Genomic DNA, 11377 nt, shown 5'->3' with positions numbered 1-11377 from the left:
AGGATTTTCCATGTTATCAATTTTCTTTGATGTTGACTGTCCAAATGAAATTAAATTTAGGTTTAATCATCGGAGAATTTCATCATACTTTAGGCTTGATTAGTCTATTTAAATTGCTATGTGTTCTCTACATTATTTAAGTCATTTTGCCATTTTTCTTTTGATTTTAGTGATGGGAGCACATGAAGAGCCATAACTTTGTTTCTCCTAAGATGAGTACCACTACACATGGACTAGTGGCATTGTGTCCCTTTCTATCCTTACCTTGGCCAAGCCTCTTACAAGCTACCTTTTTCATTGGTTTGAGGATTTTTTGTATTGTGGACAAATAGGAGATTAATCCTCTCAAAACTAGACAAATATGTAAAGTGACATTTCGATGTGATTTCAATATATATTTGAATGAATAAATTATTATTTATCTGTCAATAAATCAAGTCGATAGATTTACTCGTGTTAAATCATCTCGAAAATAAAACATTTAATTTATGGTTCTTGTTGTCAGACTTGATATGTAAATATTTTATTTTATTTTATTTTTAATAATAAAATTTCTTAAATGGATACATCATTTTTAAGAAAATTTTATTTATTTAATCGTCTCGTTCCAAATATGGATAATAAATCATCATTAGTTAGCGTACTGAGAATAGTACTAAAGTCATTCACATGAAATTTGAGGCTATTCCACCAACATATTTTAGTATTATTGCATGTGCCTAATCTTTATAAAATGATATATTTGCTAAAATTATTTTTCTCAAAAAAATTCAAAAAAATAATTATTTTCCCGCCTCTACAAACATGGTAATTTGTGTAAATTGGGCATGGCAAAAATAATAAGAAAAATTCATAAATTCATAACAATAATAATAATAATGAAAAGGTCTCAAACCAAAATTCCAGCTGGTTTTTACTTTTTATGGCTAAGCGTTGGGGGAGAGAGACCGAGTCACCATAAATCTCACCATAGAACCAAGCTTTGAAAGCTGACTCAGTGAGATGTAAAGCTCTGTGAACAGTACGAGCCTCTTGGCTGGAACTTAGAAGGAAAAATTAGAAGATAGAATACGAATAAAGAGAACCAACGACCTCTCCCACGCTTACCTTCTAATGCACGCCTCCCCTCTTTCTCCATTCATATATACCCACAAAAAAACCACACACAAAATCACCCTCCTTTATTTTTTTCTCTCATCCCCATCCTCTCTTCTCCCCAGCCATGTCCACAGATCTTGAATTCCATCAAGCTTCTTTAACGCCCATCAAGATCGAAGCTCCACTTGGCAGCAAAATTGAGTCAGACAATGCAGAAACCAGCCCCTGCCGGACGCCAACCAGCGCCGAACACAAGATTCCGGTGATTCTTACCTGCCCACCGGCGCCGAGGAAGCCGAGAAGAGTGGTTCGGTGCAAGAGAAGAATAAGGGAGTTTGACTTCTTCGAGATCGTTAATAGGGACGAGGTAGAGGAGTTTTTCCGATCGAGTTTGGAGGTGGGTGAAGCCAAGAGGAGGTGTAAGTGTAAATAAAGGTCGTCTCAGAAGCATATGATGAGATTTTTGCTTTGTTAGGATTACATATATAAGGGTGTAAGTGCCCGAGAGGATCATGAACGCCAGCTCTCTCTCATGTATGTATCTATTACACGTTAATATCCGCCAGTTTCTTTGGATTCTGCGCTGCAAATTCAGACAATTTTGATCTGAATCATAGTCTACTCATATGGGTTTTCGAAATTTTATTGAATTATTTGAATGTTACATCTTGGATTTCTCCCTTTGTCTTCTTCTTCACAGTATGGTCAATGAATAGTAGAGAGAAAAAAGCCAGACCAGAAGAGCTTGAACATACTGTTTGCATAAATTTGAGGCGGGATTTCTTGCTTTTGAGCTCGAGAGAAAGAGAGAGAGAGAGAGAGAATTAAGATAGTAATATAATGAAAAAGTAAGATTTTGAGTAAGAGAGGGCGTGGAGGGCGTGGTAGATGAGATTAGTTGGGTGCTTTTACTGGAAGGAAGAAGAAGATTATAAGCCTTTTTCTGGGTTCATTTTCTTCTTTTAGTTTTTAACGGCAGAGTATGAAGTTTGAATCTTTGATTAGTTGAATGTAATCGTGTATATCTGTATTTGTATTTAATTTATTTTCTTCTTGGTGAGATGGGTGATCTGTATTTCAGTGTTTGACATTTTTTGTTGAGTGATTGACACGGCTTTGGGATTGATAAACATGATTTTCCACAGAGAGAGAGAGAGAGAGATGGAGAGAGAGAGAGAGAGAGAGAGAGAGAGAGAGAGATGGAGAGGGAGAGGGAGAGATTGTGCTAATTAATTAATTAATTAATTAATTAAAATAACAAGTGCAACGTGCTGTGTCACACAATATCATTATTCAATGCAGACCTTGTTGGTATTTGCAGAAAATCAACTAAGATCCTACAAAATAATCTTCTATTCAAACAAATCCATGAAGTTCTCAAATTTTATATCTAAGAGCCTTATACCAAATTTTAATTTCACCATGACATACCAATATTGGGTCACGGGTAGGACACTACAGTATTTTTGTGATACTTTTCTCTCTTTATGTACTTTGATAGATGAATATATATATATATATATATATTAATTAAATTTACATCAAAGAAACTCATCATTTAGCATTTTGAATGGCTGAGAAAAATAAATTAATATTCCATAGATGGAGAAATATGAGAATATGTATTCACATTGGTTGAAAAGAAATAGTATGAGTCACCTTTACAATAGATGGATTAGTTGGCAACCGATGATCACCAAAGGTGGTGGTGTCTCCATCGGACGGAAGAATTTAGGTGGTATACGTCTCCATCAGCTACAAGAATTTAAATTGATCCTCCATTGCATTCCAAGACAATCAATTGAAGATTACCATATGCAAATTTATTAGCCATTATTATTATTATTATTATTATTATTATATATTTAATAAAAACACATTTTTATTAGAATTTTTTATTTTATATATTTTTTATATGTATCACATAAAATGAAAAGACTTTGTAATCCATAATAGCTTAAGATTTTAGCGTCTTTTAAACAGATCAACATCTTCTATTATAAATAGCGTCATATTCAATGTTTTCTTACTTCATGATTAGAATTCCATGGCAGTTATGTTATAATAAATGATAAAAATTTAAAAATAATGTTCTTTATTTATATATATATATATATATTAGATTTGAACTAACCACAAAAATCATAACCCTATTAAACAATAAGCTTAGACCAATAATATGAGTCATAATTGCATTCCATCAACCTCAACTCTAAATGAGCACCATTTGTACAACTAAACTAAAACCGATCTCTATTAACAATCAATAGTGTATGATGAAGCTAGAAATGACCTTATTAAATGCTACAATGAGACAAAATAAAAAAATAAAATAATAATTGACATATTCAACTAGAAGACACAAGATGTCATATTCGCTTGCTGGAAATTTCAGATCGATCTTGTCATGTTTATCCTTGATATCAAGATTAATTTCTCTCCACAAATAAAATATATCATCATAGAAACTCAATAATCATTATAATACATATACTCTTAAAAACATTGCAAACTTACAGTAAAATTTTACAAAAAGACAAAATATCATATTCTCAAATTCAATATATTAAATATGACTTAAAATGCTTTGGTCTTGTTATAAAATAGGAGTTGAACTATATGGTCAATAAATAAATTTAAATGGTAAGTATGATCAACAAATGAGCTTAAATGATTGAAGTTATTATTGACACAAAAAAAATTGTAATAATAATAGTTGCCTTTTCCCTAATTAATAATACACAATCTTTTAGTAGATATATATGGGTTAATAATTCCGATTCCAAGATGCTCCAATCACCATAAGATGATGAAAGTTAGAAGAAATTTAACACTAATCTCAAAGTCTTTCTCCATTATTTTATCATCTAACCATATGTAATTTGAACTAATTAATTAAAGATTTTCATGTACAAATTAGATTAACCATTTACAAAAGTGTGATTAACGTCATAAAAACTTATTTTTATTAAAAGGATGATGGAATTTACCTATCATACAAATTTCATCTTCAAGTGAAAAAATTCTACCAATGACATTTCTCTCTTGTATAAGAAAAAAAAAAGAAAAAAAAAAAAAGAAAAACAAAGAAACCCTCTTGATCTAATTGATGAGAAATCAATATTGTAATGTATTTTGTTAGAGAAAATTCATAATCAAACATGTATATTATATAGATAGATGAGCTTTTGAAAAAAAGATACACATGCACAATCAAAGAATGAGAAATTGACAAGATGGAATAAATTCAAGATAACTAATTAAATAAAAATAAAATAAAAAATGAAAAATTTAGATAAAGGCTAAATGGGTTTTTTAAAAAAGAATTATTTGTTTTTATTTTAATTGAAATTTGACAAGCGATATTCATTTTTATAAAATTGAAAATAGATTTTTAAATGTTTAATATAAATTTTTCCTCCTAATTTTCATGTTAATAAACCAAATAAAAAAAATTAAAATTTAAAATATTTATTTTCCTTCAAACTAAACAAAAATTTTGAATAATTTTTACATTTTTTTTTCTAATATTTTGAATTCTTAACTTTAAATTTTTATAATTCCCACCTCCAACATACTTGAATCTTATAAATAAGGGGCTTATTTGTTAACTGTTTTAAAAAATAATTATGTAAAATGGTTTTTAAAAATAGTTCTTTAATTTTTAAAGAATAAAAATCTGTTTGAAAACTTAAAATATTTTTAAATAGATTTTAAAAATAATTTTTATATTAAGTATTTTATTTTTAATTATTTTACATATTTATATAATTATTTCTTAAAAGAAATAAAAATAATATAAAACGATTAAAGTATATCTTCTAAAAATACTTTATTTTGACAAAAAATAAATAAATTTTGATTTTTTTATGTTATCTATTGTAGAAATCTATTTTAAAAAACACTTCCAAATCATGCGCAAGAATTTTCTTTCATTGTTTCCTCATATGGAAAATCTCACAAAAACCAATGGTATGAATTGTTCGTAGGATTACTCATAAAGGTTATTATAATATTCCACAAGGTTATTCCGTCAATCCTTCGACCCTCAACACTGCGGCTTCTTTGTGAAATCTAGGCCTGCAAAACTTCAAAAAGAAAAAACCAAAAGGCCTCGGGAATCAAAATAGCTGGACATTAAAGATAATAATAATAATACTAATTGACTATATATTGTGGGGCATATTTTAATTAATACTGCCAGTCCACGAGATACCCAATTGCCAACTATATATACATACATTAAAAATTAGTTAAGTAGGCATAAAAATAAGAACTAATGGAAAGGTATGATTGGGAATGAGGCACTACTCTTTCCTTTCCACCATTTGATGTTGATGGGAAAAGGGCATGCCACTATTAATTTTTTTACTTGTTTTGGTATATAGCCTTATTCTGACTTGTCTCTAAATTCTGATTCATTGCAATAGAAGGTAATTGGGGCTTAAATAAGTAAGATTTGTCAGTGTGGGAACAGGTTTTACATTAATTATTAGGGAATCACTTGTGGAGAAGGCTTTGGTAGGGCTTAAGGCATAAGCTACTAGTTTTGACCCAATAAAGACCATGCTTTATACCCTTCTCATCATGTATATGGTCACGGTAGTTTAACTCCAAATTTACCTTAGGATTGATTCTTCCTCTCTAGAACATTTTTCTTTTCTAAAGGTAACGTAAGAGGAGTAATGCAATATCCAAACCCGGCCTGAATTTTTTGGGACGAAGATGAAAATGGGTTTAAATAATATGGATTGGATTGGATGAGAGTAACCTATCTTGAACTTATATGGGATGGATTACTCTTATCGATGCTAACCCGAACTTGGATCATCCGGGACTGGATGGGACAGTGCCCAAAAAACCTTAACCCCATCCTAACTAGATTTAGCCTTCTAATGGTTTTGCATAGTGGACCAAAAGGCGCTTGGAGGCAAACCGTCTCTCACAGTAAAAACTAAGAAGCAGTTAAAGTTGGGATAGAACCATTGGAAAAGAATCTTGTGGTTGAGGCTTGAGAGTACCTTCTGTCTTACGTATTGGTTTTCCTGCTTTGTTGCCGAAAGAAAAGAGAAGGAATCAGAAAACAGAAAGAAAGCTGAGAAAGAGAAAGAAAATCAGGGAAAAGTGAAAAGAAAGTGATCTCAAAACCGACTATTTTGTACTTCGGAAGCCAATATCTTTTGTCTTGTGAGGTAAGACAAGTGACTCAGCTGTAGTAGTCTCTTCTCACTTAGCCTTGCTACAATTGGGAATACATTTCCCAAAATACGAGAAAGGACTCTGTACTTTTATATTGGCTTTGCCTGCTTATTTTTAACATCATACTAGACATTTCTCCCATTGGTAAATGCTTCCGCCAGTCCTTATCTTTGGACTCTCAGTGAGAAGAAACAAATTAATTTGGCTATTAGGGAGATTCTCCCATTAATTCAACAATGTCCAATATAATTTCTGTAAGAGAACAAAAGGGGGGGGGCCCTGTTGTATTGCCATTGAACAAGCCTCTGTGGCTTGTATTTGTTATGAAACTACTCGCTCTTACCTCTCAATTTGCAAGGAAATGAATGGGATCCTCTGTATTTTACCAAATATTTCAATCACATTGCATGTTTGCTCGAATTATGTAAACTCGATTCGGGCAGCTTAGGATATATTAATGGAGAATGGTTGTTCTACTTTGCTTAGTCTTTGCGGCCATGTATTCCATATTATCCTGACAATTTATTCATGGAAATGCTATTCATGATATGATGGGGTGGTTTAATTTCCAGGCAACATTCTCCACATGCCCCCTATGTAAACTACTTTCAAAAGGGATTCATTTCAGTGTTGCAGATTCGTAGTAGTACACACAGGTGAGGAGCCAAAACAAAGGAGTGTGATATGCTCAGATTATCTCTAAGTGCCCACTAATTCTGAAGAAATCAACTTATTGAATCTTTACAAAAGATTTTGCCTGAGCAAGAGAAACTTCATCTCCCAATGATGGACCAGAAAACAGCTACCTGATCAAAAACAACAATCTCCTGCTCAGGACCCTGCAATTTGATGCAACTGTAATTCAACTCTCTAACACTAATCAATCCCATCCGACCCAGACTTCTTCACTTTTGCTTTTGTTGGGTTTTGCAGCAACAGGGCTATCTGGTCCCCAATCATCCCATCCTTTATGGGGTGAGCCATTCCATTTGTTCTGTGTAGGACAATCCCCTGCATTGGCATTATTTGAATTCCATTTGCTTTCTGCATGGTACTGTCCAAAATTGCCATCATTCCAATTCCATTGGCTTCCTTTAGGATCTTCTCCAGCATTGGCATTATCTGAATTCCATTTGCTTTCTCCAGGACTCTGTCCAAAACTATCATTATTCTCCTGGCCAGACTTGGACTCGACTCCATCTCCGGTGTATTCTTCTACTTTTAGTGTGGCCAGTGCCATTACATCCTTCACAATTCCCCATGTCCTTTGTCCAAGTTCAGTGGTCTTTGAAGCTACCACGCTTACTTTCTCATCGTAGCCGGCATCTCTCACCTGCCAAGTGCTGCATCTTCTTAAAATCGAATCTTGTGATATGGTTGGATTCTTAGAGTCTATTTTATCTTTCAAACATGAGAAAGTTGATTGGTGTTAACTGGTTAAAATCATCTTGGTTCCAAGGAGAACAGAAGGAAATAGCATAGGAAGTGTAGATGGTCCAAAGAAGAAAGCACTGGTGAGTACCTTGGAAGTCAGCTCTTTTGTGCTTGCTTGGACAGCATTGGCAGCAGACTGCACTGCAGAGGATGCAACCATAGAAACTAGACCAAAGCCCTGAAAATCAGCAACAATGAAATAAGTTTCCCAACATTAGCAGAAGCATCATAAGTACATTTTCTACAGTACTATTTGCCCAAAAGTTTCGTGATGAATGATCTTTCAATTCACAAATTGATACATGCTCAATGTAAAATCCCTTTCCAACCTTTTGACACCACAATCATCAAAACTAGCAAATTTCCCCATCCTGCAAAATCTTCAACTCAGTCATGTATCTTGCAGCAGGACTTTAAATTGGTGGAAACATACAAGTTGACATGTGCTCAAACCAGACAAACCAACTGTTTTTTCCTGCATTTTCATTTGCCCTTTGTTTTCTTTTTCGCCCTTTCCCCCTCTATCACATACAACATAAATCATGTTCCCTAACTTATGTATAACATTGAAATCATGTGTGCTCCTTGTATATAGGTATATCCAAGTATGATCATGAGTGTCACAAGAAGTTCTGCAGAGCCTGGTCAATAAACTACATAGGTTCAGACAACCCCTTAAATTGATACTAACCATTGAGTGTGGATTTAACAAAGGGGTTTTGTTCTATGAAATCAACACACAATCAAGAAAGGATAAAAAAGGGTTCTGGACCAACCCAAAGCAAATGTCTCTTAGGCCAGGTCGTTTGAAAAGAAATTGAAAACCACCTGAAGCTTGCATACTTTTTAACATGCTGCACACTAAAGCTAAAAAAATACAATGTGATGAACCTATAAAAAATCTTATAGCCTTATTTTCTCTGCAACTGAAAGTTAGAAAAAAAACGCACACACACATGCCTATGTCGGGGGAAAAGAAAAAGGGTCTTCCATGCAAAAACACACAACAGGGTCACATTCATAACATGTGAACACGGCTTTTTTACTTTTATATTAAAAGAGAGTGTCATATGGTTGGTGTGTCAAAAATAAAAAAACAGAGGCAATGATCTAGAATTACGGCGAAATGTCAGGCAGTATTTTAGCCCAACCCCTATACCGGGCTAATCCTTGATCATGTAGAAAACAAGGAACACGACACACATTGATCCATTATAGACCAGGTAAAGGAATCAAGGCATCAGACAGTCACAAAAAACCTGATGTGGTGATGCAGGCCTTAGTCGATTTGAATCTTATGGTTTTTCCTCCATTCCTAATGTAATAATAACCAGAACCACCTTTCAGTTTTTCTGATTACAAATAATTATTTCCGAGAAAAAGAAGTCTTCTAAGAAACTAGGCACAAGCCCATGTGGAGAACAGCCCAATATTTCAAGCCAATTCATACAAAACCACCATTACATCAAAGTATCAGGAAAAGAAATGTAATAGATCGGATTTTATTGAGTCTTATAGAGAATAGGAAGGTGAAAACCTTTCTGATTGTTATTATATATGGGTTTAGTTAACTACAAGAAAAAAAAAAGTATAATTGGGTGAAGATAATCCAAAACTAAGCATGTAGCTTTTAGCCTTTTCTGATAAGAGTACCAAAAGGCATAAATTGTTTATACAAAAATGAACTTGGAAACATTCTTAGCAACCAAACAACAATTAAAAAAGAAAAAAAGCAGTATGGATAATTTTTTTCCTTTAAGCTCATTGTAGTAATCAACTAAGAACAAGAACAAACCCATATATAGCAACAAATCTTCCATTATCGATGCAGTGATATTTACCTGAGAAACTGCTGAAACAGCATCCGAGATCACATCCGACTGAGAACTAGACCTGGAGATGGGTCTTGTCCCCGTTGATCCAAACCCCACATACTTGCCTCCCTGAGAAGGCGGAAGCCCCTCCGGCCGCGTTGCATTCTGCGAAACCTTCCTCTCAAAAAACTCCGCCTTCCCGTCCATTGACGCCTGAACCTTCTCATGAATGTCCGAAGCCGACCACGTTCGGCTCGGCCCATTCGTCCCTCCACTTGTCCGAAAATCAGCCACCGAGTGATTCCTGCGAACCCCATCCACCTTCATCTCGGAACTACTGTTAACACTGCGTGGCTTTATCACTGACTCTTTCACAACCGGTGGCTCAGTCCAGCGGCGGTTCTCGGCGATGGCTTGGACCTTTTCGCGGTAGAGGGCTGCGGCGTTGGTGTTGTACTTCAATGGAATATCAGTGTCCTTGGGGATGCCGCGGGCAGAGAGGAAGGCGTTGAGGGCGTCGTTGCCGCCGGAGTTGGCCTCCATTTTCTTGAGGTGGGAGTCGGGCCAGGAGTCCATGGTGACGGAGCGGACGAAGCTGAGGTGGACGCCGAGGCCGCGGTGCTTGCCGGAGCAGTCGAGGCACATGAAGATGCCATAGGAGACGGAAGCCCATTGGGGGTTCTTCTGGTGGCAGTCGACGCAGGTCTTGTTGGAAGACAGAGACTGGAGGTGGCGAAGACGCCGTGAGGCGGAGGCTGCCAAAGAAGAAGAGGAGGAGGACATTGGAGGAGAGATTGGCGGTAACGGCAGTTGGCGGAAAAGGTATATATAATGAGGAATTTGAAGGGAGAGAGAGGTTTCTGTTGGCGGGTCTTCATTGTTGCTCCCCAAATTCAGGTGGGCCCTGGATTCTCCCCGTTTCCATTGAGTTGAAGGCCAAAATAATACTTTGGAAGGAAAAAAAATACTACCCCTCTCAAAATATTTACCATCCTAGTCTTTTTAACCATGTAATTATCTATCGATGTGGTCTTCTTTTAGTGTAAAAAAGTTAAAAAAACCATCGACCATGGTATTGGTTTTAAAATTTTCCTAATAACCATAAAATCATAGTAAGTAAATATGGTTTTAAAAATATTCTTAAAACCCCATTGTAGTTTTACAATTTTTTTTAACACCATAATTAGTATTATGATTTTAAAATTATTTTAAAATTTTTCTTTAAAACCATAGTTAGAGCGTGTTTGATACCGATTTTTAGGAACTATTTTTACAAATTTTAATGCTTGAAAGATAAAAAATTTTAAATATTAAAAATATCTTAAACGCTTTTTAAAATTACTATAAAAAACACTTTTAGTAATTGTGGTTTTAAAAATATCCTTAAAATCACAATCCGTACTATAGTTTTACAATTTTCTTTAATACCATAGTTAGTATTGTGATTTTAATTTTTTTTTTAGAACCACAATTAGTAATTGTGATTTTAAAAATATTTTAAAAATTTTCTTTAAAACCACAATTAGTAATTGTGGTTTCAAAAATATTCTTAACCGTGATTTTACAATTTTTTTTTTAGAACCACAATTAGTATTGTGATTTTAAAATTATTTTAAAAATTTTTATTTAGAATCATAGCCACTCCAATAATATTTTATATATTTATGTTAAATAAAATATTTATTTGTTTTATGAATTTTATTACATATAAATTAAAGAAAATTATTTTTTCATATTATTTTATTGTTTATATTATTTTAAAATTTTAAATTTTCATATGAAAATTAGAGCCAATGATTATGATTTTAGGTTTTTCCTTATTAAGTGTGATT

At 33.8% G+C, this 11377-nt stretch overlaps 2 protein-coding genes across 2 annotated transcripts; one reads left to right on the top strand and one right to left on the bottom strand.

Annotated features, from left to right (window-relative positions):
- The first annotated feature begins 1222 nt into the window (after positions 1-1222).
- LOC104878241 (cyclin-dependent protein kinase inhibitor SMR1) lies at positions 1223-1531 on the top strand. Its single transcript, XM_010648283.1, has one exon. The coding sequence runs from the start codon at positions 1223-1225 to the stop codon at positions 1529-1531; it is 309 nt and encodes a 102-aa protein (XP_010646585.1).
- A 5364-nt stretch (positions 1532-6895) lies between these two features.
- On the bottom strand, positions 6896-10477 carry LOC100266843 (probable ADP-ribosylation factor GTPase-activating protein AGD6). Its single transcript, XM_010648281.3, has 3 exons — positions 9573-10477; positions 7820-7909; positions 6896-7630 (listed from the first exon to the last, which is right to left on the bottom strand). Exons 1-3 carry the CDS (start codon positions 10326-10328, stop codon positions 7178-7180), a joined length of 1299 nt encoding a protein of 432 aa, XP_010646583.1. The 5' UTR covers positions 10329-10477; the 3' UTR covers positions 6896-7177.
- Positions 10478-11377: the final 900 nt, after the last annotated feature.

This window comes from Vitis vinifera, chromosome 13 (assembly GCF_030704535.1).
Source record: "Vitis vinifera cultivar Pinot Noir 40024 chromosome 13, ASM3070453v1".
Lineage (NCBI taxonomy): Eukaryota > Viridiplantae > Streptophyta > Magnoliopsida > Vitales > Vitaceae > Vitis > Vitis vinifera.
The sequence above is the reverse complement of the archived record's forward strand: the minus strand, read 5'-3'. Positions and strand labels throughout refer to the sequence as shown.